This window comes from Dermacentor variabilis, chromosome 6 (assembly GCF_050947875.1).
Source record: "Dermacentor variabilis isolate Ectoservices chromosome 6, ASM5094787v1, whole genome shotgun sequence".
Taxonomy (NCBI): Eukaryota; Metazoa; Arthropoda; class Arachnida; order Ixodida; family Ixodidae; genus Dermacentor; species Dermacentor variabilis.
In genome coordinates, this window is record NC_134573.1 from 34,845,115 (window position 1) to 34,863,872 (window position 18,758).

The following is an 18,758-nucleotide window of genomic DNA, read 5'->3' on the forward strand; positions in this document are numbered from 1 at the left end:
GGCTTCGACAAAAAATCGCGCTGCTTCGGCTGCTGTTCCACGTTGGATAGCACCTGTTTCGTCGTATCGAGTAAGATAATCCGTGACGACGATTATCCATCTATTTCCGGCAGTAGACGGTGGAAATAGACCTAAAAGGTCCATGCCAATTTGCTCGAATGGTGCTTGCGGTATCTGAACAGCATGCAGCAGTCCAGCTGGCTTGCCGGGTAGGGCTTTGCGGCGCTGGCAATCCAGGCATGTCTGTGTGTAACGTTTCACGATCGACGCAAGTCTCGGCCAATAGTACTTTAGCCTAATTCTTGCCAATGTGCGGGTGTATCCCAAGTGACCAGCGGTCGGCTCGTTGTGACAGGCATGTAGGACTTCGTCGCGAAACGATGCGGGAATGACGAGTAGGTAGCTGCTGCCACAAGGTGAAAAGTTCTTTTTATACAGAACGTCGTGGCGTAAGCAGAATGAAGGCAGCCCTCTGGCGAATAACCTCGGCACGCTGCTTCTTTTTCCCTCTAAGTAATCAAAAAGAGGAACCAGTTCTGCGTCCTCGCGTTGGTGGCGTGAAACATCGACAGTATCTAGCACACCTAGAAAACCCGTGTCATCATCGTCGTGGACTGCAGTCTCAACAGGAGACCGAGAGAGGCAGTCGGCGTCGGTGTGTCGTTTCCTTGATTTGTAGACAACAGTGAAGTCGAACTCTTGGAGACGAAGACTCCAGCGCGCAAGCCGACCAGCTGGATCTTTCAAATTAGTCAGCCAGCAAAGTGCATTATGATCACTGACAACGGTGAAACTCCGACCATACAAATATGGCCGAAATTTCAGGACGACCCACACCAGAGCGAGACATTCTTTTTCTGTAGTGGAGTAGTTAGCCTCCGCCCTGGATAGCGTCCTGCCGGCGTAAGCAATCACTCTTTCGGTGCCGTCCTGCTGCTGTAAAAGCACTGCACCAAGGCCGACTTTACTAGCGTCGGTATGAAGAATCGCAGGAGCGTCGTCATCAAAGTGTGCGAGCACTGGAGGCGTCTGCAGCCGTTGCCGTAGGTCGTGAAATGGCCGTTGCTGGTCTTCACCCCATACGAAGGGGACATCTTCTCTGGTAAGATGGGTCAATGACCATGCGATGCGCGAAAATTCCGCAATAAAGCGTCGGTAGTAGGCGCAAAGGCCCAGAAAACGTCGCACGGCCTTTTTATCTGATGGCGTTGCGAAATTAGCAACGGCAGAGATTTTATCGGGGTTAGGTCGCACACCTTCGCGACTAACAACGTGACCGAGAAATTGAAGTTCTTCAAAGCCAAAATGGCACTTCTCAGGTTTTAAAGTTAGACCAGCTGAGCGTATTGCTTGAAAGGCCGTCTTTAGTCTCCGTAAGTGTTCCTCGAACGTGACGTAGAAAAGAACCACGTCGTCGAGGTAGACCAGACAGGTTTGCCATTTGAGGCTTGAGAGTACCGTGTCCATTAGTCGCTGAAACGTTGCTGGCGTAGAACACAAACCGAAGGGGAGCACCTGAAATTCATAAAGTCCGTCGGGTGTCACAAAAGCGGTCTTGTCACGGTCTCTCTCATCAACTTCTATTTGCCAGTAGGCGCTTTTCAAGTCCAACGACGAAAAGTAACGTGCGTTTCGTAGCCTGTCCAGCGAATCATCGATACGCGGTAGCGGATAAGTGTCTTTCTTTGTGATCTGGTTGAGTTTTCGATAGTCAACGCAGAAGCGCAGTCTGCCGCCCTTCTTTTTCACGAATACAACAGGCGATGCCCAAGGACTCTTAGATGGCCGAATAACTCCGTCCTCAAGCATGGTCTTCACTTGTGTTTGCATTGCCTCGCGCTCCTTCGATGCCATACGATAAGGATTCTGCCGAATTGGTCTGGGGTCGGCTTCCGTGACAATACGGTGCTTAGTGAGCGGCGTCTGGCTAACTTGTGACGTGGATGAGAAGCCGCTCTTAAACTCATCGATGAGCTCAAGGAGGCTGCTGCGTTCGACGGGCGATAAGGTGGGTCTGATATCAACCACAGAGGCAGGCATAGCCACGGTGAACGTCGCGTATATATATATATATATATATATATATATATATATATATATATATATATATATATATATATATATATGTAGTTATGGCTTGAGGAAATCACGCTGGCCCCGGCAGTAAAATGAAGAAAAAAGAGCACTGACCAGCCTTTGTCAAATGCTGGTCCGCCAGCCGAATTTTTACTTGTCTACCTTAGCGGAGTAAAAGATATGCCTAGGCATCTGCAACACATTCCTCTTAGTGTGACCATGAGGTAACCGACGTGGTCTACGAGGGAGCGACTCCTATACTACTGAGTTTAGGGAGAGAATTTTGGATATAAGCCGTCAGATTTTCCCCCATAATTACTGAAAATTGCAAAACTCAACAAGAAAAATCGGCTAGACTGTATCAGGGATGCAGCCGCAGTGGGGTATGTTAAATGTCTTGCGTGTGCTGCACACGGTGTACGGGCATTATAGGGTAAAGAAATGGCGTAACCGAATATACAAGTTGTAATTATTCAAGCATTAGAAGTACTACATTCTGTACTCAACTGCTACCCTGATTGCTCTAGCTAGTGGGGGTCTTACGGTCAAATTTTGCATTATCCCTCCGTCATGCTGCCCTGAGTCTCTTCACATCACTTTTGTATATACCCTACGTGTCGAACGCCTATAGGTACAGAAAAAACCAGCCTCGCAACCCCTGATGAGCCCTGATGATAATGATAATGATGAGTATGGTGTGCGTGTGTGTGTCTGTCGACGTGTGTGTTTGCGTGTTTCTCTCTCCCTCTCTCTCTCTGTGTGTGTGTGTTTGTATACAAGTTGTGCTTCAGCTTACCGGTTGCGTCCAGGAAGAAGTTGATCGGGGCCTGCGGGCTCGAATCCTCGATTTTGCTGGAGTGCACCCTGCATGCATGCGCTGTTATTAGAGACAAGGTTTTGTCACGCAGCAGGAAGGTTGCGGGAGCCGCAGTTGAAGGAGGCTGTGCGACCCTTCGCTGTTTCTTAGGCCCGAGTGGCGTAAGCATGAGTGACGGTGAAACCGATTGTAAGATTTGGAACAGCTTCTTCGACTACCAGTTGTCCCGACAAGCATTTGTCGTGGTAGACTGCGAACGAGTGCTATGTGTACAATTAGTGCAAACTTTTTTTAGTCCGTTACTGCAATCGGACATCCGCGATTGGTCAATACATTTTCGGGCTACTCCCGCTTCGCCTGAATGCCACGTACGCGATAAAAGATCGATAATACTCCGTATGTTGTGACGAACACACAGTGATCGTGCATGATCAGACCAAACAAGAGAAAAATAATTATTTCCGATTCCACACCCTTTTCGTCAGTATGGCCCTCGACTGTTCGCATGTTTTCGGGCTGGACCCATTTCGCTTTTCTAGCTGTCACGCAACGTCACAAAACCGCGAGTACTCTCCACCAAACACGCAAAATTGTTTTCCAGAATAGACGGAGACTGTCCCGTTCCGAAAAGAAGACGATGCCTGCCCACCGATTGCCCTGGCACTGGATACTTTTGGAACTGCCAGGGAGATCGGATTTATTTGGGCGTAATCAGTGGCAGATTTAAGGTAGAGGTGGGGGGCGGTTGGGCGATGGCCCCCTCCCAAAGCCACCAACTAATCCACCCCACCTCCATCGACAGAGTTTTCGGCACGTGGAATGTTAAAAACCGCCGCGGCGATCAACGCTGTCCGCGTCGAGCAAAGCAACGCTCACTTCTACCTTTTGTTAGACGGAAAATGGCTAACGCAACCACCGCCTTTGTGGAAGTGAGATAATCACTTCTTGCCAACCTCCAATTTCGCCCCTTCACAGAAAAGAAGGTCGTTTAAGCTAGCGGGGCCATCAACGCGGCAGCAAGGAGGGAACATTCCCCTCTCCCTCCTTTACTCAGAAACACACGCTTCCTTACTCCGCACTGCTATGTTAGGAGTCCGCACTGGTATGAGTCACCGTTCAGCATCAACACACCTGCGAACCGTTCAGTGACATTCGAACTCGCGCCCTCCCTCGCACTGAGTGTGCTTTACTCAAGCTCCAAAGGAGGGCGGCACAAGTCACCTTCAGCTTTCCTTCAGCGGCTGGTATAAAACAAATTGGTGGCAACCGACTCGCGTAGCGCGAAGCGACAAACGCGTAAGCTTTTCCAGTTTTTGATATTATTATTTCTTGTATATGGAATAAAGGCGGTAATGTATATGCAGTGTCTTTGTAAATCACTTAACAAAGTTTCAACGCAATGAAAGCCAAAATTCACATTTATCAGACGTGCTCAAAGCGCGTCCACGTTTGTGGACAGAAGTTGTGAACGTAGAGCACTCGGTGACCCGTTTGTGAACGTATGCTGTGGGTTTGTGGATACGGTGCGTCTTTTTCCGTGTTTCGCAGCACGTTATCTCGCGGATGTTGTTTCAACCTCCCCAGATGGGTTAGTGCTTGATTTCTTAATATACACTGGGAAAGGCATCGCTGATGACATGAAAGCCAGGGGCCTAGGCGCAGCACTGTTAATACAGCTTGTGGAGACAAGTGCGCAGAAGTCACATACTTTCAGGAATAATATATTTTAACGCATTGAAGATACTTGATTGCTTACTCCGAAAAAAAAAGTTCATGCCTGGAAGAGTAAATCACCGAGGGCGCTGCTGTAAACCTTGTCAATGAACAGTAAAGTAAGCCGTGGATAATCGACCTCCCCCGCGTGTGAGAACAGAAATCTGTGTCTGGTCAAATGGAAAGGTAAGAAAGGCGTAAATTCCTTTTCCAGCGCTGTTGGAGGAGACCCTATGCCTTCGTGCAAGTGCTGAATGAAGGATGAAACGAAAAAATAAATTATTGCCGCACCTTGGAAATATATTGAAATGTAACCAATCGATCATGAGAGTGGACCTGGTCGACGGGTACATTTCATATGGTAGGACGAAGTTCAACTCTAGCAAATGGGCTGTTAGGATCCTTACACTTCTTTTTTTCCAGATTGCTGTTTGCAATGGGTGGGTTAGATACCGTCGCGACGCAGCAGCGTTGCACCTACAACAAAAAAAAAAAGGTGCGATCTCTCCTGTCTTTCAAGCAGGATGCAGCCGAACCATTAACCAGATCTAACCCAAATGGTAGCAGGGAATAAAGGCACGAAAGTACACCAGATGCTTCCAGACCAGCCTAGCTGCCTGACGGCGGCACGAGAAAATGGTTTTGGCCACTTCCCAGAATTTTGTAAAATTGAAAATGCAATACGATGCAGTAACAGATATTGCAAAGAAAAGTCGAGAGTTTTGCGCATGAAATGCAATGTTTTCTTGTGCCTGCAAGAGTAAAATTGTTTCTTTTATTTTTGTCATGGTCCCAACTAACGTCCATGTTTGTGGACACTCATTTGTATCGTTTGAAAATGAAAATATTTTCACAATCTTTTTCTCTGCACTTCAGAAACCATTTGAAATGAAATGTTGAAAATGTTTGTTTTCTTGTCTACATACTTTTCGGTAGTGAATAGGTTAAGTGCGATTTGGTACCTTACTTTTCTATCTCCGTACAGTTTTTAGTGCTATTACGAGGTTTGACCATGCTAGCCGTTGTCAATAGTTTTCAATCTCGTCACATGGTTATCTGCAAGGTGTCAATGAAAAAACACTAAGCGATGCAATTGAAAATAAATCATGACCATTTGATCACAGACGTGTGGTTATTTGTGCAACCCCTCCTCCAACTGCATTAAGAAACCGCCCGCCTCCTCAAAGTAGGCACGTGGATCCGCCCCTGAGCATAATAAAATATTCCGCAGAGAAACTTAAGGCTGCTTACGTAAGGGGATGCGGAAGCATTGCATTCGCTTTGGTGAAATATTTTCGCTTAGGTATTCATCCGCATGTCGTCGTGCACACTGTAAGCTTCCGCTGCGTTCCTTTTGAGACATGATGAAGGTGGTACAGCTCATTTCATACACTCATGATTTGGCCTCGACAGCGTAGTTGTTGATTCCTCTCGCATATGTGGCTCCTACTCACTGTAGGGTATCGGCCAAGAAATGGATTCACGGAGCGCAGCGGTGCCATTTCGTATTGAAAGATAGCGCGTGATAGAAAACGGTGACGCACACGCCATCAATGGTGTTGCGTGAACTTTTGCAGATAGGCAGATGCTGCGTCGTGTATGACACTGAGATGTCAGTCGGAGCATTTCTTGATGCGATTTTACTGTTTTCCCCATCGGCCATTTTTTGGTACCAAGCGTTGGTCACGCGGCCGCCGAATTTTTGCGAAATGGGGCATCTAATGCTTGCGCATCAATCTTTTTTACGTGACAGTATAACGTTGTCGAACCCTTTCGGCACGTATACGCACTTTGCGAAGTATTCTTCGCTGAAGATCTGTTTTAGCGGCGTGTTTAACCTTCCCTTGCAAGCTGTCGTGATTTTCGATCAGCAACCGCAAGCTAAACAAGGGGAAGCGGGTCAATCGCGTAAGCCACCCTGCCCTCCTCATCCGACTGTCTGCCGTCACTGCGCTAGCTCGGCCCAGCCGAAACCCTCTCCCCTTCTGCATGCTCCTCGACCCTTGTTAGCCAGTTAATCAGATAAGAAAAGGCTGTCAAGGTACACTCTAAGAACAGTTTACACCCTTTGGCGCACCCCTTCTGCCACACAACGATAATCGTCATCTGCCTTGATGCGTTTCCTTTCTTTAACGCTGCGAGCCCGGAACTTTCCAGTAACGAACGGCCCGCGCGTTGTCAGCATTGAACAGTTTACACCCTTTGGAGTGCCCCTTCTGATAACTCGCGTGCCGTTCGTGCTTTACGCTATACTAAAAATGACAAAAGAGCTATGTCGCGACGATCCTTTAGCAACTGAAGTGAAAGGTGGAGCTTTATTTATAGAACAGTAGTCATAATTCCGGAAAATGAAACGTGCGGCTCTATAGTGGATTGATTCCAGCATGCTAATTAAGTAATTTTGGTGGGTAGACCAGACCGGAACGGCGAACTCAAGTCGTGGGCGAACGAATGTTTGAAATGCCAGTTTGCGGATAAGTGAAGATGAGGTTGCACGGTTGTGTCGTAGGTAACCCAGCGATCGAGAAGCACTGGCTCAGACGGTGGTAATCTGAGAAGTCCATACAGAAGTACTGCGGAAATGATCCTTGAGGATATCGTTGGTCAGCAGGCTAAACTTCTGGAGTGCTTAGAGTGGTTACAGGAAAGCTGCTTGCAGAAAGAAACGGCCTGGTGAACGCTACTGGAGGAAATGTTCCCGATTAAGTAGGGGCGGTGAGAAGACTCAAAATTCTAAATACGCATTGAGCAGTCTTCGCTATTCGACTCATATTTGATTACAAAATAAATTGTTCGAAGTAGTCGAATATACTTTACTTTAAAATGTAAACGATAAAACTTATTGGAGCCTACAGCGTGAAACAGAGGTGCATCTGCTGATTATTCCGATTCATACTGCGCACAGGCACTATTTGCTGAGCGGCCCCATGGAGCAAGCAACGTCTGCTCAGTAATTTCCATTAATTCGATAAGTCTGATCAGGTAGCCCACGAATAAGGTTTCTAGATCTGAGGAAATAAATAATAATTAAACAATCTCACAATGTTTATATTTACTTAAAGGGCCCTGAACCACCTTTCTTTGAAGCCTTAAAAGTACCGTGGAGGCGAGTATCGTGAATATGTTACGAAAATAACTTTTTACACTAGGAGCGCCCCCCCCCCCCCCCCATATTTATCTTTTCCGTTTCTCCTGCACGCTCTCCATTCCGAAGAAGCGGCGCCGCGCCGTTTGTGAGTGGTTCTTCGCAGGGAGTTCCGCACGATTAGATCTGGTGAAATTCAGCGCGATAGCGTTAAGGGCCCCGTGTCGCAGAAGATCCGGCATCGGCGTCCCGCGTGTTTAGAAAAAGTTTATTCCAACAAAAACGATACGAACACCAAGTCACAATTACGGGACAATTCCATCAAGACGATAACATCTACAAAGTACGAAGCATTGTATACATGGCACGTTAAGAGGTGTACGAGTCCACACTCGCTAACCTAGAACCACATAGACCCACGCAAACGCACAGTTACACGCGTCCGGCATCGGACGTCGCTTCGGCAAAACTAGATATCGAACCAAATTCCGAACCACGCATACCCAACCACTGTTCTACCCCCAAAGTTGCTCACACCTTGTCTTCCATTCTTTACAAAATTATTCCTCAGAATTTTCAAAACAGCCCACAAGACATACCTAATGAAAAAAAAATCGACAGCGCTTATCTTTTATGTTGGCTCTTCTTAGACTGAAATATAAAAAGTGAAAAACAATAACAGGACAGCAAATCACGCAAGAGGCCGCGTTTCTGCCAGAAGGCTTGCTTTCGTGCATAGCGTTCGCCGCCAGTGTTTCCCGGTAAACGTTACGGTTACGTAAGCTGCAGTTGCCGAGAAGCATGAAAAGCACACGGGGTCTTTGAATGCTATCGCGTTCCAATGTTCAAGGCGAAGCTTAAGCGTCCCCCAAATTTTTCTTGCGAAATCTTGCCTCTAAATGTGCCTTTGCCGTTAATATGCTACAGTGCTACGGAGGAGGTCACGCTTTGTACCGTTTTCACCTAGGGGCGCGGCACTACCAGTCAGCGGATAAGCTACGGATAAGTTCGCTCCGTAATAAGCTCTCTCTCCACTCATTTTTCGTGGCGCCGCGTCAAAGCGCTTTTCTATCTGGGAAGTCACTGGTTCGAATTGCGTAATCGATATACTTTCTTTATCCTTTAGTGTTTCTGCATTATTATCTCCTTTCCCCCTTTTTTTCTTCAGTACATGTTCTTCTCCCATGCTTCACTACCAATCCTAGCCTACACGTAGGGTTCCCGCGAAGGGGAGCAACCGACCCGGCTCCAAGAGTGAGGAAGGCGGAGGCGGCTTAGGCTTAGGTAGATGCTGCTTCAGCAGCCGCAGGCCAATTAATAGTGACACGTTGTTACAGCGAATTATTTTCCTTGTAAAAAGTTAATTTCCATATTATGCTGCAGTTCGTGGTCGGGCGGCGCATACGCAGGGCGTTGTTGCGCCCGGCGGCCCTTCTGAGCGGGGGATGCCACCCCGGCGACATGCAGTTGTCAGGCCTCATCGTTCCCTTCAAGGCGGCTCGCTTGTGGTGTCCGGCGGCCCCTCAGAGCGGGAGATGCCACCCCGGCGACATGCAGTTGCCAGGCCTCATCGTTCCCTTCAAGGCGGCTCGCTTATGGTGTCCGGCGGCCCCTCAGAGCGGGAGATGCCACCCCGGCGACATGCAGTTGTCAGGCCTCATCGTTCCCTTCAAGGCGGCTGGCTCGGTTGTGGTGTCCGGCGGCCCTTCAGAGCGGGAGATGCCACCCCGGCGACATGCAGTTGTCAGGCCTCATCGTTCCCTTCAAGGCGGCTCGCTTGTGGTGTTCGGCGGCCCCTCAGAGCGGGAGATGCCACCCCGGCGACGTGCAGTTGTCAGGGCTCATCGTTCCCTTCAAGGCGGCTGGCTCGGTTGTGGTGTCCGGCGGCCCCTCAGAGCGGGAGATGCCACCCCGGCGACATGCAGTTGCCAGGCCTCATCGTTCCCTTCAAGTCGGCTCGCTTGTGGTGTCCGGCGGCCCCTCAGAGCGGGAGATGCCACCCCGGCGACATGCAGTTGTCGGGCCTCATCGTTCCCTTCAAGGCGGCTGGCTCGGTTGTGGCGTCCGGTGGCCCTTCAGAGCGGGAGATGCCACCCCGGCGACATGCAGTTGTCAGGCCTCATCGTTCCCTTCAAGGCGGCTGGCTCGGTTGTGCTGTCCGGCGGCCCTTCAGAGCGGGAGATGCCACCCCGGCGACATGCAGTTGTCAGGCCTCATCGTTCCCTTCAAGGCGGCTGGCTCGGTTGTGGTGTCCGGTGGCCCTTCAGAGCGGGAGATGCCACCCCGGCGACATGCAGTTGTCAGGCCTCATCAATCCCTTCAAGTTAGCTCGCTTGTCATGTCAGGCGGCCCTTCAGAGCGGGAGCTGCCACCCCGGCGACATGCAGTTGTCAGGCTTTATCATTCCCTTCAAGGCCGCGCGCTTGTGGTGTCCGGCGGCCCTTCAGAGCGGGAGATGCCACCCCGGCGACATGCAGTTGTCAGGCCTCATCGTTCCCTTCAAGGTGGCTGGCTCGGTTGTGGTGTCCGACGGTCCTTCAGAGCGGGAGATGCCACCCCGGCGACATGCAGTTGTCAGGCCTCATCGTTCCCTCCAAGGCGGCTGGCTCGGTTGTGGTGTCCGGCGGCCCTTCAGAGCGGGAGATGCCACCCCGGCGACATGCAGTTGTCAGGCCTCATCGTTCCCTTCAAGGCGGCTGGCTCGGTTGTGGTGTCCGGCGGCCCTTCAGAGCGGGAGATGCCACCCCGGTGACATGCGGTTGTCAGGCCTCATCAATCTCTTCAAGTTGGCTCGCTTGTCATGTCAGGTGGCCCTTCAGAGTGGGAGCTGCCACCCCGGCGACATGCAGTTGTCAGGCTTCATAATTCCCTTCAAGGCCGCGCGCTTGTCGTGTCCGGCGGACCCTCAGAGCGGGAGATGCCACCCCGGCGACATGTAGTTGTCAGGCCTCATCGTTCCCTTCAAGGCGGCTGGCTCGGTTGTGGTGTCCGGCGGTCCCTCAGAGCGGGAGATGCCACCCCGGCGACATGCAGCTGTCAGGCCTCATCGTTCCCTTCAAGGCGGCTGGCTCGGTTGTGGTGTTCGGCGGCCCTTCAGAGCGGGAGATGCCACCCCGGCGACATGCAGTTGTCAGGCCTCATCGTTCCCTTCAAGGCGGCTGGCTCGGTTGTGGTGTCCGGCGGCCCTTCAGAGCGGGAGATGCCACCCCGGCGACATGCAGTTGTCAGGCCTCATCAATCCCTTCAAGTTGGCTCGCTTGTCATGTCAGGCGGCCCTTCAGAGCGGGAGCTGCCACCCCGGCGACATGCAGTTGTCAGGCTTCATCATTCCCTTCAAGGCCGCACGCTTGTGGTGTCCGGCGGCCCCTCAGAGCGGGAGATGCCACCCCGGCGACATGCAGTTGTCAGGCCTCATCGTTCCCTTCAAGGTGGCTGGCTCGGTTGTGGTGTCCGACGGTCCTTCAGAGCGGGAGATGCCACCCCGGCGACATGCTTTTGTCAGGCCTCATCGTTCCCTTCAAGGCAACTCGCTTGAAGATAGCAACGTCGTCTCTCCTAAGCGTCACGAAGAGCCCATCAAGGCCATTATGGTCGGCTGTTCACTGCGCGACAAAACTCCAGGTCACGGATGAAGCAATTATGGGAAACGAGCCGACGGCCTCGTCAAATAGGATGTTGAACGTCCACGCCAAAGATGAGGTCCGTGTAAGGCTACGACTCTTCAAACCTGTCAGCCGCACAAATTGGCACGACCACGCAGGAGACGTAGTCAGCGTGCCATCCTAGTTCCCCTATTTGTGCACAGTAATGTGCGTGTGTTTCGACAAAAATCCCGTCGGAGGGAAAGGGCAACAAACCTCTGGATTGGTGGGATCTGATGTCATCGATTTCCTGACGCCAGATTGGAGGAAGCACAGAACAATGATGACGAAGGGCATAAAAAGCGAATCCAGACGGCTGTGGGAGGAGGGGGACGTTTGGAAACGGTGAGACACTCGGACATGCAAAGACGCTACCATAGAGTGCTCCGATAGTGGGAGCCGTATTGTAAAATTCAACCATGTACTTTTTTGATATAATCCTTTTTTTCATTCTATTAAACATCGCTCGGAACCCTTTCTTCCGGCACCTGGCACGGCACCATCCATGGAAACTTCGTTGGCCTCCCGCACGGACCCCCGACTTCACAACAGCGTGCGTATGTGCGCATATGTCACGTACTCTTCCCGTAATCGACGACCCTGGCACTGGCAGAAAGTCGAAGATGCATTGCGAAGTGGTGGACTTTATGTTACGTGGGGCCCATCGACACGGATTATGACAATGAAGACAGAAACACTTACGCTTCGCCATTACCAACTCTATCGCCCGCTATGATGGCGTTTGTACAGAGGTTTAAGCGGCGATTAAGCGGAGCAAAGCATGTCGTCCTCAGCACACAAACGGGCGCATTTAGAAGCGAGTTTACTTAGTAATGCAAGAACATGGTTAGGTGTAGTCGCGATTTATCACTGCGATCAAGGGAAAACGAAAGCGCTCTTATCAACGGCGAAGCAGGGCAAGCGCGAGCATCAACAACCGTCTTTTGTTTCGTCTTTTGCTCGTGTTGATATATATCACGCCTGCCATTCCCCCCCCCCCTCCCACTTTGAAGAAGGATCCACCCTGGCGACCTAAGGAAACGGCGATACTGGCGGGTCGTAGTGCGGTTTCAGCCGTTCGACATGAACCATTTCGCGGCCGCGGCACCGTTGGTCCGTAGATGGCTGGAGGGGCTCAGTGAAGTAGTTGACAGGGGACGTCTTACGAAGAACCCGGCAAGGACCGTTATACATAGGTAGCACCTTTGTGGAGAAGTGGGAGAAGGGATCGCGGAGCCACACCAATGAACCAGGCGAATATGATGGGGAAGAGAAGCTCGGGCGTGACAGTCTTTCTGTTGGGCGTGGACTTGCGAGCTAATTGAGCGCGCAAGCTGGCGGCATTGCCCAGCATAGGTGGCTACTTCAGATATTGTAGTGGTTTCGGAGACATCAGGGCGATATGGGAAGGTAGTGTTGCCATTTGTTGGGCGTGTTAGTAAACTGTCTTGGAAAACATATTTAGCGCCAGCGAACAAGGTCAAAGGGAGACGACACCACAATGCGCTAACTTCAACAACTTGATTTTCAGGAAACTCTCTCCTATTTGACCAAGCACAGTGGCGCCACCTCATCCAAATTTTAACCATCCAAAAAAGCCGTTTCCTTATCTGACAAGTCAACCAAAGGGGCACTAACACACGGATCCCTATTCCGACAGACAGCCTGAGCCTCAATAATCTCTCGCACATCTTTATCTTTGTGCTTCGCAAGTAAGCGGCAGGACTCATACACCGGTGCACAGCTGCGTTCTTGACAGTCAGTTGACAGATGACCGTATTGCTTATTTCTCACGTTTGCACTATGATCTCGTAGCCGGTCATTAAGACAGCTTCCGGTCTGTCCGACGTATTTTTTCTCACAGAACAGCGGAAGCTCATAAACAACAGTTTCTACGTAATCACTGATGCTTTACGATGATTCGTAGAGCATCCGACTGCCGGCTTACGGTACGGGCCCGTTAAGCAACATATTTTCGCGAGTTTTTCTGGCGCTGAAAAGACCACATTTGTGTTCAGCCGGCTAGCCATTTTCATAAGACTATGTGGCGTTCTATGCAGATAGGGCACTACCGCTACCTTCCCTCCGTGTTCCGTCCGTTGACTTGCCGCCCGAGTTGTGCTGCCTGAACCGCATCTTTTTAGCAGCCCCTCTACGACCGAAACCTGGACTGACTCCGGAAACCCTACTGCTGATAACCTTCCCGACTGATCCATGAGGCTCGTTTAGATCTTATAGTTGTAAGATTTCTTTAATGCATTTCCAAAGCACAAGTTGGCAATGCTTCTCTTGACGAGCTTCGAGTAGGCGGACTGATACGGCAACAGTGTTATGAAACATCGTTCCAGCGCACAATTGAACACGGACGAGAAGAGAAAGCAAACACGAACGCCGGACTTCAACTGAATTTTATTCATGGAAAATAGGGCTTTATGTACACAGGGGGAAGGAGTGTGGGGCTGCTAGTGCGCAGGACTATTCAAAAATATTTCGTTGTTCTAGGCAACAGTCATCAGAGGTGTCAAACCAAAATAAGAAAAAAAAGAAAATCTTTTCCCTCTCTTTTTTACATCAGTCAGTACAATCTTGCTCATCTCCCGCCCTACCTATCTGATTCTACTCACCCGTTTGCCCTGAGATAATCAAGTTCTTTTTTCCCGTGTACAGCAGAAGGAGCACTGACACAGTAATCGTTTTCATTGGAGATACAAAACGCTTCAAAAATTTCCCGGTTTTTCTGATTGCTATATTTGCGCAACACACGTGTTCGTTCGAAAAACGCCTTGCATGCTGGCTTGTGCGAGCAACGGCGAATGTGGTCGGCTAAATGACCAGCGCCACTTAGTGAAGTAGCATTCCTGCGATGCTCTAGCAAGCGTTCATTCAGACAGCGCCCGGTTTGGCCAATACTATACACAACACCGACGTCACATTCAACGAGGGCTTTGGTGTGCTTTATTTTGCAGGCTGGCTTCTTCTGGGATTCGTTTACTAGGCGACACATTCGTCCCAGCTTTTCCGGTGCTGAAAACACAACACGCACTCCGCACCTGTCGCCAACCTTCTTGAGGCGGTGAAAAACCTGGTGCCAATAGGGCACTACGACAGGGCGCTTTTGCGGGCGTGCGTCTTTTATCAGCCTGCGCCTCCCACCAACCTTTACCTCGCGAATCTGGCTCTCTACCACCGAGGCCACGATTTCTCCGTGGAATCCAGCCTTCTCCAGACGCCTTAGCTGGGCGTCGACGCTGTCACGAACTTGATGTTCGCATGACTTGTCTAGAGCAGAGCGGATGCAGTTTTTTGCTATAGCTAAACTGGCTATTGCTTTATGTGAAGAGCTCAACCTAGAAAAATTAAGAAAGAGCATCAACGCTGCTGACATTGTGTCTTTGAGTGTTTCCTTTACTGTAAAGATCCACAAGGAAGCTGTTCCGTTCAGGGCTATTGTCACTGAGAAGGGCTCCTGGCAGGGCATCTTGTCAAGGTATCTGCAGAAGCACCTTAGTACTATTCCGTTAGAAGACCCTTTTCTGGTAAAAAATTCTACAGAGGTTATCGAATATTTTTCTGGCTGTGAAACCTCGTGTCAACACAGGTTTGCATTTTCTATCGATGTAGAAGATTTGTTTTACTCATTGCCTCATCCTGAGCTTTTCAGCGCGGTTAGAAGCCACATTGAAGACATGGCACCAGTGGCCTTCCAAAACATGACTGGGTTATCAACCGACAATTTTTTAGAGCTAATATCCTTTTATCTCTCATCCACCATTATAACTTCTAATGACAGCTGTTTTATCCAAAAAGAAGGAGTGTGCATCGGCTCTTGCCTAGCACCACTTTTAAGCGATATTTTCTTAGCAAGTATTGACAAGCGCATTCAAGCGTCCCTTTACAACGCAGGCGTGCAGAAAGTTTTTAGATATGTCGACGATTACGTCGTGGTAATGGATACGACTGATGCTCAGGATAAAGGCAATAGTATAAGCAACATTCTCGATATTTTTGCTAGTAACGCCTTTGGAATGAAGTTCACGCACGAACTGCCGCAAGATGGTCGCATCCAGTACCTCGACTTGTGTCTTATTTTTCATGGAGCGCGCGTGTGCTGGCAGTACAAGCCACGGTCGAAAAAACAAATTCTGAATTATCAATCGGCCCACTCCAAGCTCGTAAAAAGATCTATAGCAAAAAACTGCATCCGCTCTGCTCTAGAGAAGTCATGCGAACATCAAGTTCGTGACAGCGTCGACGCCCAGCTAAGGCGTCTGGAGAAGGCTGGGTTCCACGGAGAAATCGTGGCCTCGGTGGTAGAGAGCCAGATTCGCGAGGTAAAGGTTGGTGGGAGGCGCAGGCTGATAAAAGACGCACGCCCGCAAAAGCGCCCTGTCGTAGTGCCCTATTGGCACCAGGTTTCTCACCGCCTCAAGAAGGTTGGCGACAGGTGCGGGGTGCGTGTTGTGTTTTCAGCACCGGAAAAGCTGGGACGAATGTGTCGCCTAGTAAACGAATCCCAGAAGAAGCCAGCCTGCAAAATAAAGCACACCAAAGCCCTCGTTGAATGTGACGTCGGTGTTGTGTATAGTATTCCCCTCGCCTGTGGGAAATGCTATATTGGCCAAACCGGGCGCTGTCTGAATGAACGCTTGCTAGAGCATCGCAGGAATGCTACTTCACGAAGTGGCGCTGGTCATTTAGCCGACCACATTCGCCGTTGCTCGCACAAGCCAGCATGCAAGGCGTTTTTCGAACGAACACGTGTGTTGCGCAAATATAGCAATCAGAAAATCCGGGAAATTTTTGAAGCGTTTTGTATCTCCAATGAAAACGATTACTGTGTCAGTGCTCCTTCTGCTGTACACGGGAAAAAAGAACTTGATTATCTCAGGGCAAACGGGTGAGTAGAATCAGCTAGGTAGGGCGGGAGATGAGCAAAATTGTACTGAGTGATGTAAAAAACAGGGAAAAGATTTTCTTTTTTTTCTTATTTTGGTTTGACACCTCTGATGACCGTTGCCTAGAACAACGAAATATTTTTTAGTGGTCCTGCGCACTAGCAGCCCCCCCCCTCCCTCCCCCTGTGTACATAAAGCCCTGTTTTCCACGAATAAAATTCAGCTGAAGTCCGGCGTTCGTGTTGTCGTTCTCTTCTCGTCCGTGTTCAATTGTGCGCTGGAACGATGTTTCATAATGCTAATCATAACCAACTAGCCCAGCTGTCCATACTTAACGGTAACAATGGCTTATTAGCCCAAGGTTTATATTCCCAACACGTGTGCCGTTCTATGAAATGGAGTTGAATATCTAAGAAACGCAGCACGTTATAAGTCGGCTCTTCAAGCGTGAGAGTTAGTCGGCTAAAGCCTCCAGAATAAACTTCGTTATGTTTACCTGCAGTAGCACATGCGTCTGGTTCGAAAAGGACAAGATAGTCATCAACATACCTGACAACTTTAACCACCCTCTGCTCCGACAAGGTACGCAACCGGTTTCTTTATCGTGGGCTGGAAAAATGGTGCTTAGTATTGGCGCCAGACATGAACCGATGCAGACACCTTGCTTTTGAATGAACATTTCGTCATTCCATGCTGCATACGTCGAGTGACGGTAGCAACTAAGCATATCTAAGAAGCCCTGAACGGATAAACCGGCTGAATTTTGACATCAATACTCGTATATGCAGTCTTCTAGGCATGCTATCAGTTGTTTTTTTTTTAGGCAAGTAGTAGTACAAGTCCTTTGTGTCAAAGGAGCAAGCTGACAGCAAGAACGTTTGCTCTTTTCTTGGAAGAAAAACTCAGATTTCTTAATATTGACGACCCATTTTTGGTTAAAAGCTCTGCAGAAATCGTGGATTTCCTGAAAGAAAATTCTGACAAAAGCTTATCAGCTTGCTCCTTTGACATAGAGGACTTGTGCTACTCCTTTGCCTCAAAAGAAACTAATAGCATGCGTAGAAGAGTGCATATACGAGTATGGCGTGGTTGCATTTCAAAATTCAGCCGGTTTATCCGTGACTTCCCTCAGAAGCATTGCAGAAACCGCAGCGCTTCCCTTACTAGTAACGTGCAAGGCCAGAGGGGACACAGATAAGCAGAGGAGAAGAAGGAGAGCGAGGAGAAGAGGCCGTTCCAATATAAGAGAGGGTGGGCAGGTGACGTGATAAGGCAAGGAAATTCCACTACTATACGACAGCGATTGCGGGGAAGTAGGATAAGCTTAAGTTAAAGGCACGGTACAGTACGTTGCTGCTATTTCTGAAAGACATCCCGGTGTTAAAATTCGGAGTCGGCCACTATGGCTTGCCTCATAATGCGAGTGTGGTTTTGACACGTACAGCCTCATAATCCAATTCAAGTTTAATACTTCTGCCACAGTGCGATGCAAATATGTCAAGCGGGCAACTCACGCAGGGCGTGCAGAAGCAGAGCGGCATTAATTAAAGCGCACCGCAGGGTCCAGCAGACACCATGGAAGTGGTCGACTGTCAAATCAACACTTCTGTACCCGCTGCGTTAGCTTTGCAGCTATGTAATTGCTAGAGGTCGTGGATTTGATCGCAATCGCGGCAGACGCCTTTCGACGGGGGCGAAATAGAAAACGCACGTGCACTTAGATTTTGGGACATGCTAAAGAACATCACGGGTGTCAAAATTTATCCGGAGTCCGCCACTACGGCTTGCCTCATAATCCGAGTGTGGTTTTGACACGTACAGTCCCATAATACTATTGAATTTTAATACTTCTGCTACAATGCGATGTGCCATGGGAGGCAATGACTATGCTGAACCCTCTGAGAGGTTATGAAATGTGTTGCACAACAACGCCTGAAGCAAACACCTCCCTGTGTGTTCTATGCACTACGCAGAGAAACAGCAGTGGTGCACGCAAGGTAACGTTTACCATCAACTCACCACTCTCCTGTTAGCCTAAACGTTGAAGATATTAAGCTTCAGTCGTCAATATCCCCGATAATTATCGTCAAAGTATCCAGCAGGGAAAGCTTCGCTTATATCGATTCCCACGGTGCGTGGGATCTGCATAATTTTTTGCACCTTTTTCTGGTGCCACTGCACGATCATGCTCGCGCCTCCGTCGTCATCGTTGTCGTCTTCGCCGTTCCTTTTCAACGCAGCACGTGCACCTCATGACAGAAGGTGTTTGAGAAAATACTGCCTTCCCGTACTGCTTGTGAAACTTCGTGCACGACTGCAAGGTTTGGCTGAGATGTCTGCAGCAGCGTATGCTATCCGTCGAATGTGCATTTCACGAAGCCCGATGGGAGGTTCAGGACCCATTTACAACGATGTGTATTGCTGTAGCATCACACACTGTGCTACTTACACAAACACATCACTCTTTGTTCGTGGTAACGTGATGCGGACTACAGACCGCGGACTCAGCTCGCTAACCGCCCACTTTTACA

At 49.5% G+C, this 18,758-nt stretch overlaps 1 protein-coding gene across 6 annotated transcripts in view; it reads right to left on the reverse strand.

The window, feature by feature from the left end:
• Nucleotides 1–18,758, reverse strand: part of LOC142584723 (ABC transporter G family member 23-like) — a 269,091-nt gene that overhangs the window by 80,261 nt on the left and 170,072 nt on the right. For all 6 annotated transcript variants that reach the window (XM_075694944.1, XM_075694945.1, XM_075694948.1 and 3 more), the window contains one exon: nt 2,873–2,940. In XM_075694944.1, coding sequence (XP_075551059.1) covers nt 2,873–2,940 — 68 coding nt within the window. The remainder of the gene's footprint in view (nt 1–2,872; nt 2,941–18,758) is intronic.